The sequence below is a fragment of the Gossypium hirsutum genome, chromosome D09, assembly GCF_007990345.1.
Source record: "Gossypium hirsutum isolate 1008001.06 chromosome D09, Gossypium_hirsutum_v2.1, whole genome shotgun sequence".
In the NCBI taxonomy this organism is placed as follows: Eukaryota; Viridiplantae; Streptophyta; class Magnoliopsida; order Malvales; family Malvaceae; genus Gossypium; species Gossypium hirsutum.
This window is the reverse complement of record NC_053445.1, coordinates 53017936-53038554: the sequence shown is the minus strand read 5'-3', so window position 1 is coordinate 53038554 and position 20619 is coordinate 53017936. Positions and strand designations below refer to the sequence as shown.

The window sequence follows — 20619 nt, the reverse complement described above, 5'->3', positions numbered from 1 at the left end:
ATATATGACATTTATAACTTAGATCTAATGTGAGGGTGACACCAATGGTAGGTGGCCCTTAAAATGATAAATTTACAAATTAACTCTTGTATTTTGACTTATTAAAAAAGTCATTTTGATTTTAATGATATAATATATTTTAGTTAGCACGTTAAATTTAAATTGTTTATATAACAGATATAATGTGTTTAACATTTGATTTGTGTGTTTTAAATATGCTCAACATCAATTGAACTCACATTTAAGACTCACGTTAACGGTAAGCTAAGAAAATGACATGATTGATGCGATAATAATATTTTAAAAACTCAATTAAATTGCTTTGAAATATAATGATCAATTTTAAAATTGATTCTGATTTAGTGATAAGTGACTCTGGGAAACACAATCGAAAATGTCTCGAGATCATGTGTGGTTTGTTTATTTGTTTGTCATTTTCTTTTTCTTTGTTGTCATCTAATTTTTAGGGTACCAAGATCATGACATCTTTTTAAATCACTATTTAAAACTCGAGTTTGACAACTATTTTTATATTGAAGTTTTCAAGGATTAACTTAACTAAAAAGAAAAAATTCAAATTTCGATATGAAAATATTTATGAAGCTCAGGATTTAACTTGAACACAAAAAAAATTCAGCCCTAATATAAAAAAGTTACTAAGTTAAAAAAAAAATTGATATAACCCTTTTTTTTCTTTGTTATTTATCTCCTTTTTAGGTTTCCATGATTTCTTTTAATTTTTTTTATGAAAAGAATTCGAGTAATAATTAAAAGATGTCTAGTGCAATTAATTCATTAAATTCTCTTTTTGAAAATTATCAATATTATTAATTTTTTATGAAATTAATATTATATTAAATATAAATTACTTTAAAAATTAATATAATATAAATCTAAAAGATAATTGTGTTTTATATTTTTTTTTTTCATTTTATCATTGATATCAATTCATATAAAACTATATATATTGTATTTGAAGGAGTTTGATGCATGAATTAAAATTAAATAAAATTTTTAACTAAATAGTATAATAATCATATTAATATGTTTTCAATATTTATATAGCTTTATTTTCAATAAATTTACCGTTTATCTTAAAACCACATTAAAAAATATATATCTGCATACAAAGCACAAATACATTGAGACATATATTATGGTGAAATTTATCCACTAAAATAGTTTTTATTATATTATTTAATATTATATTATTAAAATAATTTTTTAAACTATTCATATTATTGATTAATTAGATGTTAATTCGTAATTATTAAAAAACATATCAATATAATAGAAATTAAAAGATAATTATGTTTTAGATTTAAACTTACTTTTTTATTTTATTATTCATATAGTGCGTGTTCATGAACTCAAATAAAATTTTGTACTTTTATATTTTAATTTTTTTTTACGAAAAGTTGATTGAACTGTTAAAAATTTAATAGCACTGAAGTGATAATTCGCATAACAGTCTATATGTAGTTCATGAAAAAATTAAAATTTTAAAAATCATAAAATAAAATAAAAAAAAGTATTCACATCAGCAATGAAGTATGCATAAGTTGTCGTACAAACGGTTACATTAACGCCATTAAATCAAGTAATATCAATTTAGTGAAATTTATATATTTATAATATATATTTTAATTTTTAATTATCTTTTTTATTGCCCACAATTTAATTAAATAAATATCACAAATTAAGTAATACAAATTCAATTAAAATTATATATTAAAGGAGTTGACAACAATGAATCACCTAACACCAATTCCGCTAAAGATAAAATTAAATTGAATAAAACTTTATACCAAATAATATAATACCGTTATTAATATATTTTTCAATCTTTATGTAATTTTATTTTAAACAAAGTTACCAATTTCGTCTTAAAATAACATCTTCAAAATTAATATAATATAAATCTAAAAGATAATTAAGTTGACTAAGTTAATATTACGAATCAAATAACACCAGTTCAGTTAAAAATATATATCGTGTATGATAGAATTTACGTCACGAATCAAGCAATCAATTTAGTAAAAAATCAAATAAAAATAGATAGTCATAATTGACTAAGTTAATATCACGAATCAAATAACGTCAATTTAGCTAAAAATCTATAGAGTAACGCCACGAATCAAGTAATACCGGTTCAATTAAAAATTAAATAAATTTTATGCTAAATAAGCATTTCCATATTTATATAGTTAGTTGCTTACAATTATGGTGTAAGGGTTGATTGTATATATAAAATAAAATGTGTTAAAATCATTTTATATTTTTAATTAATTTTATGAATAATATAAGAAGTAATTTTAAGCAAAGTTTTATTTTATTTATGCTTTCTATGTTTATAAATATAAACTTTTGAGAAACATTATAAACATCTTATTGATGAATAAAAATACATTATTCTCATTTACTTTCTTCTTTCTCTTGTTTTTAGTCTCTTTGTTCTTTTATTTCATATATTTTTATTTTTTATTTTGATATATATATTTTAATTTCAAATTAATGTTTTTAATGTATTAAAATATTTAAAGGTTAAATAAGTAGACAAGAGTTTCAAACGTAAATCTTGAAAATGTTGGATATTATATATATATTAAATGAATAAATACAAATATTTTTAAAATATTTTAAGTATATTTTTAAGTAGTAAAAAGCTTTTAACAATAATTATAATTTTAAATCATTATTGGAGAAGTTTTAATGATGGTAAAATATTTTCTAAAAAATATACCTTGATTTTACTAAAAAATGGAAGCAAAGTTCTAAAATAAACAAAAACATTAGTTAGAAATATTAATATATATGGGTTAAAATTGAGAATTTTAAAGATGCTAAAATAATTGGCTATCTAGTTTCTTTTGGTTTTAAAATTGAGTAAATTGATCTTTTTTTTTAAATTAAAGTAATTTAATCTCTGTCAATTTTAAAAGTGATCAACCAATGATAATTAAGCACGACGTTATGTCTTCCGTCAATTGTACATAATTTTGATTGGTATAATAAAAATTTTAGCCTTTGATGTTTACATATTTTATCATTTTGATTTTAATTCTAAAAAAAAATAGCAAATTCAGCCTCAACATTTACACAAATGTTATGGGATGACTTTGTTAAATTATGACCAAATTAATAGAATGTGTAAACTTCGAAGGCTAAACTTATTACTAAACCAATCAAAATCCTATACAATTGATGGAAAATATTAACATCGTAATTAATTGTCATTAGTTACTCACTTTTGAAATTGGTCGTGATTAAATTGCTTTGACTTTTTTAGAGAGACCAATTTACTCGATTTCAAATTTGAGAAAGACCGAAAAGATATTTTTATCTAAAATAATTGTTTATAACAAAATTCACACCTATCAAAATAAAATTTGTAAATTGAAAAAAAGTTACACTAACACATGATGATCAATCATAATTTTTTTAAGGGGCTGAAATTAAATTGTAATTTTTATAATACAAAAAATGCAATTTCACCATTTTAATAGATTATATCTTTATAAAATTTTAAAGATTAAATCAAAATTTGTATATTTTAAGGAAGGACCAAAAAATAATTTTATCATTACTAATTTAAAATTTTAAAAATTTTAAAAAGGCTATATGAAAATTTTTTTTATTTTAGGGGGCTAGAGCCCGTACCAACCCACTACTTTCGCTACTACAATAATATATATTTTTAAGTATTATCACATGATGATGAGTAATATATGTAATATCTATGTGTGATATGTCTAATATAATGTTAATTTATACAACGAATTATTAATATGTCATACCTTAAATATAACAACGACATAAAAAAAATAAAACATGAATACTTAATATTTAATATTTAATTAATATTACTTTTGGTATTATAATATATTGATACATTGTTTTTTAATATTTGTATTAATTTATTTTTTAAACTTTGTACTTTAATATATATTATAAATATAAATCAATTTAAAAATTGGATGATAATTTCGAGGCATTTGCGAGCAACCATCGAGTTGGTACATAAAATATTGAATTAAGTTCACTTTAATGTAATTTCTCTCTTCAAAAATTGAGAATATAAACTTTTTACCGTATTCGAGGGAATTCACTCATCTTTTATCATTATATATTTTGATTTGTATTAAAAAATAATTTTATTTAAGTTGAATCAGTCGAATCAAATTGAATTAAATTGTATTTTGTTTTCACAATATTTTTAAATTTATTTTTTTGTCTGTTTTAGTTTGATCCAAAAACTCATATCATTGTTTAAAATATAATTTTATATTAATTTTTAAATATTTTAATAATTAAATTTAAAAATATTTTATTATTTAAATCGATTTTAGCTCAATTTGAGGTAAATTTTTTGGCTAGGTCTAAATCGAGTTAGCCCTATTGGACTATTCGACCTAGCTCTAAATTTAAAATTTAAGTTCATGTTAAAAATATTCTAATTATGTTTAAAAGTTTGAATTAATTTAGAGTTTTTATTCTTTATTTACGTTTTTTTCACTACACTTGAAATGATAAATCAATTTTTTTATTGAATGAATGCAGCTTTATTATATAAAAATGATTTGATAGGAAAGCTTTAAAAGTTAAAAAATTAAAACTATTGATAAATACTCTAATTTCTTTACCATTTTAAATTAAATTGGAAAAAAAATAAAACACTACAATTATATTTTTAAAAATAATTGGTAAATTTGCTTTAAAGTCAGACGTGAAGCCAACTTGAATCTACCTATAAAGTTGTTGAGCATTTGCGACTTAAAAGACACATTTAATTAATATCAATTTAGTTCAAAAAATAAATAAAAATATATTATTTAAAAAAGCAACAAGTAGTATTATTAGAGTGGGTTTTTTTTTTATAATTTATATAGAATCTATAAAACTTAAATTAAATTTAGAATAAAACTCGCACATATTAGGATTTGAACATACGAATATACGGTATATTTATAACTTTATCATTTCAACCAAAAGTTTATCAAATTTTTTATAAAAAAATTAATTTATTTTAAAAAAAACCAACCACATAGTAGTGTGTCATAACCTAATACGATTATAAAATCATTCATTGAATTAGTGTCACGAGTTAACAATACATCAACTTAGTTAAAAAATATTTTAAAATTTTATTTTTAAGAAAATAATAAATATTGGTATAATAACATTTTTAAATTGACGGAATTTATATACGAATGTTTTACCACACTAATTTTTTATTCAATTAATAAATTATTTACTTTTTTTTATACAATGAAGATTGTTAGGATATTATTGTGGGATATTTTTTAAGCATATATTTAGGAATATATTATATATCTTTCCTATTCCTGTGTGACTACTACGGTATAAATATTATGTATACTTTTGAGGTTTATAAATAAGATTGAAAGGAATTACCCTATTATTGTCATAGTATTAAGAGCTTAGGTTCCTCTTTTTTTTTCTCCAAACTGTTTGCTTCTTATCTTTTATTTTGCCTGATGGTGTCAACTTTCGGGCTAACTATCACCCGCCTTTTAAAATAATTTTTTTTTGGTTTTTTCATTGTTCTCAATGGTTGATGATGATTCTACTTCTCCACCATCAGCACCACCACCTAAAATTGAACCTAACTCTCCCTTTTTCTTGGGTCCTCAAGATCGACCCTGTAAGTTTATTACTCCTATTCGATTAAAGCTCAACAATTTCGATGAGTAAGCTTATGCTATTGGCGTCGCACTATCTTCGCGGCTTTTGAGTGCATTAAATGATGAATTGGTTAGTATGGATTATCCATAGACTGTTAAAAAAGTGACTGTTGCAGGAAGGGTAAATGATGCAATGAGGAATCAATGTATGCCTCAAATTACCCTTTGATTTGGTCAACTGTGTTTGTTGTTTTCTTGCCACATTTGAGTAAAGGAGCTATGGTGATAGATATGCTTTCTCGGTCTTCTGCTGAAGCTGAGTATAGGTATATGTCTTTCGTCACTTGTGAGTTCAAGTGGCTGAAGACCTTGCTATTGAGCTTAGATGTTCATCATCTTAAAGCTTTTTCTTTGTTTTGTGAGTTCAACTTGAAGGGTGTTAGGATATTATTTTTAGGAATATCTAAATATATTATATATCTTTTAAGCATATATTTAGAAATATATTATACATCTTTCCTAATCATGTGTGACTATTACTGTATAAATATCATGTATTCTTAAAGTCTATGAATAAAATTGAAAGGGATTACCATATTCTTATCAAAGATAATGCATTTTAACGCACTCGAACACTCTTCCTATTACATTGGCAACAATGTCAATGACAATCGAGTTAGACTCAATCGACAACTCATTATTATTTATTATGATGTGACTTATTCACATTTACCAATTTAATCATTAGTAATATATCAAATATATAGATATAAATACATATAGTAACATTTATAGATACCCAAAGCTTAATGGCATGCATAAACTAACTAACCAAAAATGATGTTCACACCATCTTTATGATTCAATATTTCTAATCGAAAACAATCAACAAATCATGGGTCATTTAGAATTTTTATAACTTTATTTCTTCAATTTTTTAATAAGTTGATCCATATTTAATGGTTTGAACTTTCAAAAGGGAAAAGTGTTGCAATTTTATTTATTAGGTCCATATTACTACATAAAAACAAAAACTCTAAGGCCTTACTTCATGACACATGTCAAAACAAAACTAATGGTTAAATTTCATTTTTGATTCTTATAGTTCTTTCACTTTAGATTTAAACTCTATCCTTTAATTTTGTCATAATTTGACACCTTAACTTTTTCAATGTAATTAATTAATTTAATTACTTCGTTTTAAGATGTTTTCATGTGTCAATTTTAAATAATTATTTTGTCTACTATCAGTTCCAATATGATACTGATTACCATGTTAGTAACCAAATTTCACCAAACTGATCAAAATAAACAATATTCAAATATATATATTGTTAAATAAAAGTTAATAAAATTTAAAATTATATTATTTATACAAAACAAACAACAAGCATTTATATATTATAAATGTTTTTTTTCATTTATCTTAAAAATAAATTATTTATACTACATCTTTATACTCTCTCTTTTTTTACACAATATATTGTACCGCAATTGGTTAGCACATATCATTTCGCGTATCGGATGATATAAAAGATATATTTTTTTTGAAGGAACAACATTTTTAAACCCACCTTTCAATTTTTTTATTATAATTACATTTAAATTTAAAATATAATTATTAACTTAAATTGTTGAACATAATTAATAATTTAAAAACTTATATTTACATATAAATATATTTAAATTGATGTAATTGAGATATATTTGTATATATAATATATAATTTTTTAAAAAGATAAAATTAAATTATAAATATATGTAAAAAAATATTTAAAAACATTGATAAACTTAAAATGATACGTTTAAACATATTAATATTGATATATATTAGTACCAGAATAAAAATAATATACTTACCTACAAGATATGATATTGACTACCTTAAATATAAATTATAATAAGGGAGGTGACAATATCAAAATATAAATTCTAATTTTTAAGATGTGAAGTTGTGAATATGAAAACTTTAACCATTGCGTTGATAATTTATATACTATATTATTTTTTCATTAATGTAGTAAAGTGCTACTTACTTTACTGACCCTTTAACTTTAAGGTGTTTATTTATTATAAATGCATGGGACCCATAATCATTAATGATAATAATATCTTTTTGAAAAAAAGACAGTAAAATGTTTAAAAAATTACAAAATAGTTATTCAATTATTTGAAAATTTTTATTTAAGTTATTAGGTTAATATTATTATTTTTTTTAAAAATTGACTAACGAGCTCTAAATAATGATTCGACGATCGGTGCAGTGAATCAGTACCCATTGATGACTAGAAGATCATAGTTTAGATCTAAGTTGATCTGACAGTTAGTGTTGGAGATCGAAGAATAAAACTGTTTGAATTTTTGTTTGTAGATTTGTGATGTTCATAACAGTTTCATGAAAAAAAGTGAGTTGTAGAAGAGAATGGAAAGGAAATGAAAACTTTTGAATAGTTCAATGACTAATGTGTACTTTTTTGAAATTGAGTGACCAAAATAGAAATTCAATAATAGTTTAGTGACATTAAGTATAGTTTACCTCTAAAAAATTTGTTAATTCACTAACAGATTACTGACGTGACACATTAGCCAATTAAATGACAATTCGTGGCACTTTTTTTTTCTTTTTTCTTCTCTCTATACCTCAAATGAGGATATGTTTGATGAGGCTGCTTGGAAGCTCTCCTGCTATCCCTGTTGTGTTCATTGGTGGGAAACTTGTGGGTACCATGGATAGAGTCATGGCTTCTCAGATCGATGGCACCCTTGTTCCTCTTCTCAAACAAGCTGGTGCTCTTAGGTTTTGATCATTTTTATTGCTCATAAAAGAACAAGAAAAAAAACTGATATGGAAAAGCATGGCAGAGGAAGAGGAGTGATAGTTTTGGAGTATACTCCATTTTGGATAGAGCAATAGCTGATATGTCTTAGTCTTACAAGCTTCCTTTTTTTGTTTTCATTTTCCCTTCTTATTGGTGTTTTACTCACAAGTGGGTCTTTTTTGTGTGTTTGAAGAGAAAGAAAAAAGAAAAAGTGTTTTAGAATAATTACATAAAGATCTTTAAACTTTAGTTAAAAGTAAAAAAAAAAAAATTACTGCAACATGTTGTCATTCAATTAGCTCATGTGTCATATCAGTAATCTGTTAGTGGTTTAATAAAACTTTTAACAACAATGACAAGTTCAAACAATTATCTTAATTAGAGTGACTAAATAGAGAAAAAAATTAGAAAGACTTAAAAAATCCTATTTTAAAGTGTCATTGGGTGTAGTTTATCCTAATATCAATTACAACACGTAGAAAGAAAAAGGTTTTGGTGAAATAGCAAACTGAGTTTTTTTTAAAGGATAATCTCAAAATTACAAATGAATTATGATTTGATCCGTAATATTATATATAGATTTTGATTTTGTGTAATTTTATAAATGAAATATTGATTTAATCCAATTTTCACATATTACTATCACACTACGATTCTTAGTCTTTTATTTTTGACACAATGCCTAGAACTATCTATAGCCCTTCTCCAACCCTTAAACAAGAGGATAGTGCGCTTTAGCACACTCGAACTCACGTCCTCTTACACTGGTAACAATATCGATGCCAATTGAGTTAAGACTTAATCGACTACTATCACAGTTATTGATATAACTCCGGTTTAAGCTTACATATTGCAATACAAATTGATGTATTTATTTTTTAAAACATGCACTACTGAATCAAAATTAAAGTTTCATATATGCATTTGAACCACAATCAAAGTTTCATTTGTATAATTGCACCAAATCAGAATTAACGTATCAAATTACACGTTGAATCAAAATTTATATGTAATTTTAAGATTTACCCCTAAATATATAAATAATACATGTATTTTATTTAGGAAGAGAAATGAGTTATCAAAGGTTAACTCATAATCTTTGGTAAAACATGCAGCATTTTTAATTTTTAATTTTAATTTTTTTATTTTGACCTTAAATTATTATTATTATTTTAATTTTTAATTTTCAAATTTTAGTTAAATTATTTTTTTAAATGAAAAAGTTGACTCTACCAATTAAATTCTAATTACATAGCGGTCCAAATATTTTGTATATTTTTATTACTAAAACAAATTTTATTTTTGTTTACCAAATGTGTTTATCAATTTTCAACAAATGGAAAATAAAAACAAACTTTTATGGTTTTTATGCTTTACCCGATAACATTAAGATAAACGAAAATTTACAATTCCGTCCTTTCGAAAAAGAAACCTCATATTTGAGGCATTAATTATATAATATCTCCAATCGTCAGATTTGGTTTATTTCCAATTATAAGTAAAAAACAGCATCTAATTTCAACATTCAATTTCAAATATTCTTATTCCACAAACGATACAAAAAATCAGTAAAAGTATTGCGGAGGTTAATACACAACAAGATTAGATTGTATTTGACCGCTTTTATTTTAAAAAAGTTGAATAGATAAGTGTCTGTATATTAAATTAAAGGGCAGATTGATCATTTCTTTAAAATTTTTCGTATAATTGAGAAATTACTGATGTAATTTATCCAGAATAAATTCACCTAAAAAGATTTAATAAAATATACTCTATTTGGATACTCTCTGAATAGACATCTTTTAGTTTGAGTGAGTTCAATTTTGGCAGTCTGTAAGTTTTAAAATCTTGAATCACAAAAGATCGTTTCTGATGTTGAATATCATAAGCCAAACTTAAACGTGATAGATTGTGGCTAATCTACCATAACAACAAGAACCGCAAGATCTTCGTGTATAAGGCTTGGGTGAATTTTGATTGGAATTGTATGTTGTATGCTGCTCTTCCTTTTGGTTGGAATCATCAGCATTGGAACCAGCCAGGTTTGAAATATTTTTTACTTATGCCGACTTAAACCCATCATTTATCATCTCTACTAACCGAATTTAACTCGAAAAAATTAATTCGAACGAGAAAATAAGACTCATTACATTTCCACTTACGCTACCCATAATCTATATGTGTTTGAGCATTACCTTAGTTATTCAATTTGTTTGATACAGTTAGAGGTGTTCACGGGTTAGATTTAAATAAGATATTAACACACTTTATGTACGGAGCTTTTTTATAAATAGAAGAAAGGTTGCAAATCAATAAATGAGATGTACTGAAAAAAAGTGGAAAAGAATATTAGAGTAGATCTAGTAACATTGAGTATAGCTGTAGGTAGTGGTTGGTAATGTGGACAAAGAGAAATGTGATTGACAATAAGGCTAAACAAATAAAACAAGTTGAGAGAACTTAAGAGAGTTTTGAGAGTCAGAATTTCAAATTGCCAAAGCCCTTTTACCAGTTGTGAAAAACTCTCCTATTTATAATCTCTCAAAAAATGGGAGTTACAAAGTTGACAAATAATAGGAATAATGAAATAATTTTCAATTACAATAACATTAATGGTTAAGATAGATGACGAAGAGTTTTTGCTAGTGATGGTGAATAGTGAACTCATTATGTTTCCGAAAGAGAGGGAAAACAGTTAGTGTCACAAGAAAATGTCAAAAGTAAGCCTCTTAACTACCTCTATATTTGATTCGCCAAGCAAAACACTCTAGAACATCCAACACTGAAGATAACCCAAGAGCCCTGTCGTATTCAAGGGTTACTTTCACTTCTTCTACTTTGGTGAAGTGGTACCATATGAAACATCATTCGCAGAACATTTCTTGAAACATAAGATGATGATTATTCTTGGATGATAATTATTCCTAAATGATGATTATTTTGACATGTTTCAAATGCGAGTTGTTCTCAATGTAGAGGCTGTTTCGAACGAGAGTTGTTTTGTGATACTTTTCTTGGTGGAGCTTATTAGGGAAGTGCACAATTCGATTTTAACCAAATTAACCTACAAAACTGAATTATTTCAATTAATCAATCAGCCTTCAAATCTAAGGGATTGATTAAGGGTTTTTTGAAAATTTAATTAACGGTTAATTCAATTCAAGATTAGGTAATTTATCAAATTAACTGATTAGCAAAAATTATTAATAATAAAGTATTACAAGCCCAATATATTATATAGGTCCAATATATTATGTAAGCCCAAAATATAAAAAAATTAAAGAATGAGCTTAAATTTATACAAATTATTGTAATGGGCTTGAAATCATAACAGATTTATATATTTTTAAACTAAGAAATAAATAAAAAGTAAAAAATAAAAATAAAACAAAGAAGCGCTAAGTTTTTTTTCTTCCCATCGCTAAACTCAAGACAAAAGGTGAGTTTGGATAGGCGGTGTGTTTACCTGCGATTAGTGTAAAAACAGCGGTAGCGGTGAGATTAGATACTGTAATGATACTGTAGTGTGAGACAAAAAGTAAGCTAAATGCGCCGCACCGTATCTAATCGCCCATCCAAACCCACCCAAAATCTGGGTGGACTCCAGTTAACATTAGACCATCTTTTATTCTTCTTGACTTCAATTTCCTTTTTTCCATTTTCAAACATGATTTGTTTTCATTTCATCACTCAAGTCTAAAATTTTATTGTTTTTAATGTAGTGTTCATTATAATGATTTTAAATTAATGTTGTGACGGCGTTGATTTTTTTGTTTTTGCTTTCTTTTTTTTTTAATTAAAAGTAAAGAAAAATAACATTGCAATGATATTTTTTTCATATTTTAAACTTATTTGAACAAAAAGAACATGTAAAAATTTTGGTTAATTCAGTTAATGGTAATTCGGTTCAGATATCAACTGAACTGGCCGTTTGAACAACCTTAGAGCTTGTTTTGAATAACAACTCTTTTGAAAAAACACAATTGTTTAAAATACTAGCTATTCCAAACTATGATTGTCCTAAACATAGCTATTATTGAAACACCATTATTTTAAACAATAATTGTTCCTAACTTTAGATGTTCTCAAATAACAACTACATTAGACAACAATTATTTTAGCTAAAATCCTGTTATGAACATAAACTATTCTCGAATTAACTCAAACCCACTCATATTTATAAATAATTAAGTCAAGCCCCTTTTAAGCCACCTATATTTTTCTTAAATAAATATACATTTATATTATTTTTATTTAATATCTAATACATTTATATATTTTTTATTTATTAAAAGTTATACATATTCATTTAACTTTTTTTTAATATTGACATCATAGAACTATATGATTTAATTTTTATATTTTATAGATTACATGATATACAACATTACAAACCTAAAAAAGATGAACGTAATTAATCTCGTGCCTTAAAAGTTCAACTCTAATATATCTAACATTTTTATTTAAATCCCCACAAATTTTGAACTTTTCACATAGCACGGCCATTAACAAGACTAGATACAACCCTAAAAGAAGCCGCATAGCCCGATATTAGCAAATTGTTAGTGCCCAACATCTTTTGCACTTAATTAATCCGAATAAACGTTAAATTATTTTAAATACATTTTCAATTCATTTAATTTCAAATACTTTATACTTTTAGAATTTAATAACCAAGAAATTCAAGTCATAAGAAAATTTCAGACCGTCACTTTACACGTGTACATATCTACATTTCATAGATTATTTGTAGGATAAATTACACTTAAGGTCCTTAAATTAATTATTAATAATTTTATGTTATAATCACTCAACTTCGAAAAGTCATAAAATAGTCCTTAAATTATTTAAAAATTTTCATTTAAATTATTAGGTTGTTAAAATCTCTGCTACATAGTATTCTTTGTTTGTGACGTCTACATCAGTAAAAAATTTTACTTTTCCTTCTCTTCTACAGTTAAATTCTTTTAATGAAACAGTTTTGAATATACGAATTCACGAATCAAAATTTAAATAATTTTTATTTTTCTCCAACAATGATCGCTAGATCAACTTAGTTCTAACGTATGGTCTTTTACTTGTCAATAAATACTAATTTACTGTACTGATCGTTAAATTATTACTTGAATCTCGCTAACCGAACTTAAAAAAAACTTAACCCCTTAATAACTTAAATAAAAATATTCGATTAATTTAATAACTGTGTTATAACTTTCGACAAAAACATAAATTTACTGATAATTTAATCTCAAAATATAATTTACCTTATTTTTAACTCATAAATAAGGTATAGAAAACAAGAAGAAGATGGATGAACGTAATAGGTTGTATAGTATATAATAAATATTATTCTCCGCAACAACAAACTGGATATATATCACACACCGTCTCCTCCAATATCTTAAACCTTCTAGATTTCAAATATTAAAAAGCCCCATCCATTTGAACCGTAATCACCATTTTCGACAAGTGTCCTTCCACCTGTTTCCTCTTTCTCCTCATGCATGGCTTCACTGATTTACACGTATGTTTTTTTCACCTTTTTTTCACACCATTACCTTCCTCTATATTAATCTCACCATTCCCTTTACTCCATCACTTGTTCTTTTTACACAACAAAAACAGTATCTTGTCTTTACAGTTTTTTGTCTGAAAAGAAGAAAATGGCTACTGTAGGAAGAAACGCGGCAGCTCCTTTGTTGTTCCTTAACTTGATCATGTATTTCATTGTGTTGGGATTTGCTAGTTGGTGTATTAATAGGTTTATCAATGGCCAAACTGCTCATCCAAGTAAAGTTTGTTTCATTGTTTTTCGATCGAAAATGAGTCGAAAAATCGTAAAATAACGATCGTAACATTGTATTTTTTTACAGGTATGGGTGGGAATGGAGCAACAGGTTTCTTTTTAACCTTTTCAATCTTGGCTGCTGTGGTGGGTATAGTATCAAAATTTGCAGGTGGTCATCATATTAGGTCATGGAGAAGTGATAGTTTGGCTGCAGCTGGTTCTTCTGCACTTATTGCTTGGGCTCTAACTGCATTAGCCTTTGGGTGAACCTTTTGATTCTCATTTTATTTTCTATTCGGATATAAATACAAATTGATCTTGGATTGCATTTTCTGGGTAAAGCAACCATTTTACTTCAGATTAAAGACCAAACTCACCTTTTTATTTAAAATTTTATCCAATTTATTGTCATTTTTTGGTTTAAATAAAATTTTTAACGAAAATGTGTTCTTAGATTAACCTGTAATTTGACATAAGGGATTTATGGTACTTTCACTGACTAGGGAGATATAACATATGTTTGCAGGTTTGCTTGTAAGCATATAAATATAGGAGGATGGAGAGGATGGAGGTTGAGGATACTTGAAGCATTCATAATAATCCTTACATTCACTCAACTTTTGTATGTGTTGTTGATCCATGCCGGTGTGTTCAGCAGTCGGTACGGACCAGGGTATCGAGATTCCGACTATGGGATGCATGCACCGGGGGATGAACCAGGGCACAAGACCAGCACCGCTGTAACTGGATCTAGGGTCTGAAAGGGACTATAGTTTAAAACTAGCTAAAATATGTAATTTGGTTTTGTTGTTGATAGCGAGTAATAATCAGCTCGTTCCTTTTTCTAAATTTAGTTAATGTAAGTATAGTTGGGGGTGATCTTTTCATCTTCCTTTGATGTATGTGAAGATGATACAGGGATTTGCAGCTGATCTGGTTTGTAATGTTTCTGGTCTTTTCTAATGAAACATTTTCTGTGGCTTTTGTTTTCGTTTTCTAACAAAATGATTCTTTTTAATAGATGATATTTAGAAGTAGAGGGACTAATTGGATCGCTTAGTAAAATCGAGACTAGTGATATTCAACTGAACTTTGGGAGTTAACTTGATCCGGACTTATTGCTAAACAAGCCAAACGATTAAACATCACCTCTTTAAATAAGGTAAGATGAATGAATAAATTGGACCAAGCCATGTCCAGTGAGCAATAAGCACTTTTTTTATGGTGCTTCACTAAGCTTGTCAGAGATTTTCATCAACTAATTGGACTAAATTTTCAAAAAGGTAAACTATACATGATGTCATCCAAAATAAACGACTAAATGCCTCAAAAACAACCAAGAGAACAAGCCAAGCCAATCAACACAACATGCCATAAATGACATTTTTCTTTTCCAAGATTTATGGACACTAATGAAAAGTGAGTATCATAGTATTCTTTCATTGATCCAACCTTGCCTATTTTCTTTGTGAAGTTTCTATACTAAAATTCATCCAACCATATTGGATTAAAATATGGTGAAACTCAAATTGGATACTCATAAAGACCCAGTGCCGGTCAATCTTGCCACATTTTCTTGAATCCATGACAAACATTGGTTATTTGTTAGGTACTATAATAACAAGTTATGTCAGGAGCTATTAAATTGAGAAGCTATCTATAGTCCTTATACTAGATGTCAAATTGCATTTTATCATTAGTCCCTATTTGTTGGAACAAAAACAAAATAATTTTTTTGTTAAATTTTCTATTCACTTCTACTATTAAGAACATAAGAACCTCTCTGTACATCAACAAATGTACATCAACAAAAGTTACACGCAACACTACTAAGTCAGACGCTTCCATGGTATTTTTACCAATGAAGCTCCTAGGAGACAACTTTCAATAGGGCCATAAAACGAAGAGAATCAAACATTTTTCCAGTATATTAACTCAAATTCAGTTTGTGAACAACATTCAACCATTTTCTCTAGGTGGAAAAAGAAAACAGAAGGGAAACCAGTTGTAAGAACGGCATTCCTAGCATGTAATCTTACCATCAGAAAAGGAACAGATCAGTTAAAGCCACAGGCTATGCAGAAAATTGAAAGAAAAAAAGGAACCTTAACTTGACCCTTCATTAATAAAACCCTCTTTGCGACCTTCAAACCCAGGTCGCAACAGCTTCTTCTCCCTCTTTGCAATGCGTCGCATCTTCTTCTGGTGAATCTTGTCCGCTATATTCTCCGATCTCTTCTGTTGTTTCTCCACTTTCAACTTCTGGGTTGTTTCAACTCTCTCGTTCCACTTCTCAGCATTCTTCTTATGCCTCTTTTTCTCCTTCTGTATACTTTGTTTCAACAATTTTGGATCATCGTGAACCTTAATCCCTGCAGCTCTATCCATTGCTGCCTTCCATGAATGCTTCTTCGCGATAACCTCACCCTTCTCGGGATCTTTCTTAGCTGCTGCTAATTTCATTGCATTTTCAAGCTCCTTTAACTTTGAAAGTTTTCTCTTCTTCTTCCCATGTTTATCTTCGTCCCCAAGTTTAACACGACTAAAAGTAAGTTCCTTTGCAGCCTCTTCAACATCCTTCTCTACATTATCCTTGTCATTAGCCGTTGTATCAACTTTCTTTTCTTCAGCTCCGTTATCCCTCTTTCGCTTCTTACCCTTCTTATCATTCCTCTCATTCTTCTTCTTCTCCGAACCCGAACTATTTCTACCACCCCGAAGCTCTTCGATTTTCCTACGAAGCCTTTCCCTAAGTTCTTCATAAGTCACCGACCGTTCATCATCTACATCGGGCATTATAGGTCTAACCTCGACTTCTTCCTCTTCAGCATCACTATCCTTACCCGATTTCTCCTTCTCTATATTCTCTTTCAACAAATCGAGAGTCGTTTTTGATGATTTCTCAGGATCTAACCTATCTCTCCTAGCTTTCTTAATGTTTTCTCTAGCTTGTTTCTTAGCAGAAGCCTTTTCGGCCTTGCTAAGACCCTGAAACCAAGGTTTATCCTTTTCATCAGGTAAATAAAACCTAGCAGGGATTAACTCAACCAATTTGTCAAAGAACAAAGCACTTTCATGAATCAATGACTTCAAATCAATTGATGATTCGGTCTCATTTAAAGTTCTTTCCTTTTTCTTCACCATCTGCATAAAAATTAAAAAAGAATAGATTTTGTTTTAAACCATGAAAATTTAAGGGTTCCAAACAGCGGCGGAATACCGACATCGCGGCGCCGTCCGCCACCGATAAAGACCGTAAATTTCACATCAAAATAGCAGCAAATCGCGGCCGCAAATAGCACAAAATCATACGAATCAATAAACTAACCTTCGAATTAAGATTAGGGTTTCAAAAATTTACCTTATTTAATCGCCTGGTCCGTCGAAAAAACTTGAAGACGAGAGAAGGCTTGTTTGGCGGCGGGATGTGCGAAAGAGAGTTGGGGAAATTTTAAAGGTGAAAATCCTAGAAAACCTTTCAGTTATACAATTTTAGGGTTAATTGCAACATACTCGTTCTAAACTATAGCTCAATTCTAAAATGATTTTTAAAGTTTGAAATGTTATAATTAAGTCCTCAAATTATATTATTATTCCAATTAAGGCTTTTCATTAGTCATTTTATTCACTTTTCTATTATATGTCAGTTTATGACACTTGTATCATTTGGAGGTGAAGGTGTAACCGATTGGGTCGAGGTTGTTTCATACCATTTTTAGGCTCGAATTTAATTTATTTAAACGATTTATTTTATTATTTAAAATATAAAAAAATTAAACTTAATTATAAGATTGATAAATATTATTATAAATTTATTTTATATTTTTTATTATTTCTAAATGATAAAACGAATCAAATTGGCCCTAAGTTAAAAAAATATAAACTTAAATGAGTAAATTCAAATTATGTACACTTCTAATCTAATTACGGCATATGTGCAAATATATTTGAAGTTATTTTACCTGTATTAACTAAAATATGATGTATCAATTTATATATTTATTATTTTTCATATTTATTTTACTATTTATATTCGAATGTGACCCATTTATACATATACTTGATGGCTTGGCTTTTTCTATATAGAATAAAGTAAAAAAAAAAACCCTTAAAACATTAAATTAGACTAAGTCTTGGGCTTAGGGCCAAATTATTTTTAATTATTTAATTTATAAATCCATCCGTTTTACTCTTATTTAATATATTTTTAATTTATTATTAACACAAATCTCAAAACTACACATTAATTTTGGTTTAATGCACAATTTGATATGTGAGTTTTTATTCGGTGTAACTATACACTTAAAACTTTAAGCGTGGTTCCAAGGTATGCATGAAACTTTACTTTTGATTCAATTATTCATATTTAAATAAATAAATACATCAATTTATATACATATTAGATAAATATAATTATTTGTGTGTACAATATATAAACGTAAAATGGTTCTATAACGGTAATCGTGCAATTGATTTATGAAAATTGGATCAAATGAAAATCTCATGTAAAAAAAATATAAAATTAAAGTTCATGTATAACAATGCACATTTGTTCAAAGTTCACGTATAGTTTTGAAATTTATCCTTCCAAAATTAATTAAAAGTTTATAATAATTAAAAATAGTTTTGATAAATAAGGTATTTTCAAAAAGAAGTAACTGTATATATAAAATACTAATACTTTTTGGAAAATATAAAAATCTAATATATATTATATATTACATTTTCAAAAAAACATTTATAAATTCAAAATAGTACATAGAAACATATATGTATTGGTAAATACAAGCAAGGTTGGTTCAATCATATTAGATGGAGAATTCATTGGGATATCGATTTAAAAAAAAATATTGAATTAATTAATTTAAGAATCAATTAAATCAAAATTTTAATTTTTTTAATAATTTATTTAACTGAATCAACTAAATTAACAAATTGATTCAAATATCTTGCATGTACGGACGGAGCCACGTATAGGATAAACATCAATAATTAGTTGTGAGCCAATGGACCCAAAGAAAGTCATAAGTTGAGGGCTCGGTTCGTGATCTGCATTTGGTTTGGATTAAAGCCCATCAATTACCAATATATATAATATTAATTTGCCTTTAATTTCCACGCGTCAAATTTCGGTCAACTCAGATTAAAAAAAAATAAAAAAGAGGTTATGATTGCTGTTTACCCTAGAATTTGTTTTAGGGTTAGTTCTTAATCACCCAATTTTTTTGCAATCCAAATTGGATGGCAAACAATTATCCATATAAAATTTGAATTATCAATTAACACTCAGCGATTCAACTTTTAATTTAATTTGATTTAGATAACAATTTAATTTTAAAAAATCGATTACTATATAATATTTTAGTTTTTATAAAACGAACCCAATCCCAAAAAATTGAATCCAACCAAATTGCACCGGTTCAAATCGGCTCATTTCATCTATTTTTAACTTTTCTTCAATAGAATTTTATATTTTTTAAACTTATTTCCATTAATTCAATATAAAATATTTTTATCACAAAAAAATAATTAATTAAAAAATAAAATTCGGCAGGCCTTTTTTTTTTTTAACACATGAAAAGAAAATCGAAGACCAAAATTAATAAAATCAAATTGAACCTAACACTGACGTTGGAATTGGTTTCGGGTCTTTTCTCCACCCTAGGTACAAGTGTAGAACAATTATCATTTAATTAATATTTAAATTACATCATAAAGTGTTAAATTTTTAATATTTTAAAATATTTTAAACAGATATGAGAAAACAAGGCATTAAGCCTAATGTTGTCACGTATAGTATATTCATCGATACTCTTTGCAAGATAGAGATGGTTTCTAAAGCTGAAGATATCGTTGGCACAATGACAAAGCAAGGCATCGTGCCTAATATTGTCACATATAGGATATTGATTGATGCGCTTTGTAAGAAAATGTTGATTTCTTAAGTTGAAGATATTGTTGACACAATGAGAAAGCAATACATTAAATATGATGTTGTCACATACAACACTCTAATGCAAGGCATGTATGGGTTAGGGACAGTTTCAACTGCATATGAACTTTGGAAAAAGATTATTGTTTCTTGACAAGTTCTAGATCTGGTGATATATTCGATTTTGCTGGATGGTTTATGCAAAAATGGTAAACTCAAATTGATATGATTTTTTTTTAAGAAATGCGGAATACTGTGTTGCAACTCGATATCATCTCTCATACCATCATAATTGATGGCTTGTGCAAAGCTGGGCATACCAAAGTTGCAAATGAGTTATTTTGTCAACTCTCAGTCAGTGGTCTAAAACCTAACGTGTACACATATTGTATAATGATTAATGAATTGTGTAAATAGGGATTGCCAGATAAAGCA

The 20619-nt window shown here is 26.9% G+C and overlaps 2 protein-coding genes across 2 annotated transcripts; one reads left to right on the top strand and one right to left on the bottom strand.

The window, feature by feature from the left end:
* Positions 1-13773: 13773 nt before the first annotated feature.
* On the top strand, positions 13774-15242 carry LOC107929136 (membrane protein PM19L). The gene is made up of 3 exons (XM_016860492.2): positions 13774-14254; positions 14338-14515; positions 14779-15242. The coding sequence occupies exons 1-3, from the start codon at positions 14128-14130 to the stop codon at positions 15011-15013; spliced, it is 540 nt and encodes a 179-aa protein (XP_016715981.2). The 5' UTR covers positions 13774-14127; the 3' UTR covers positions 15014-15242.
* A 917-nt stretch (positions 15243-16159) lies between these two features.
* LOC107929135 (surfeit locus protein 6 homolog) lies at positions 16160-17772 on the bottom strand. The gene is made up of 2 exons (XM_016860490.2): positions 17614-17772; positions 16160-17396 (listed from the first exon to the last, which is right to left on the bottom strand). The coding sequence occupies exon 2, from the start codon at positions 17394-17396 to the stop codon at positions 16359-16361; it is 1038 nt and encodes a 345-aa protein (XP_016715979.2). The 5' UTR covers positions 17614-17772; the 3' UTR covers positions 16160-16358.
* Between the last annotated feature and the right edge of the window lie 2847 nt (positions 17773-20619).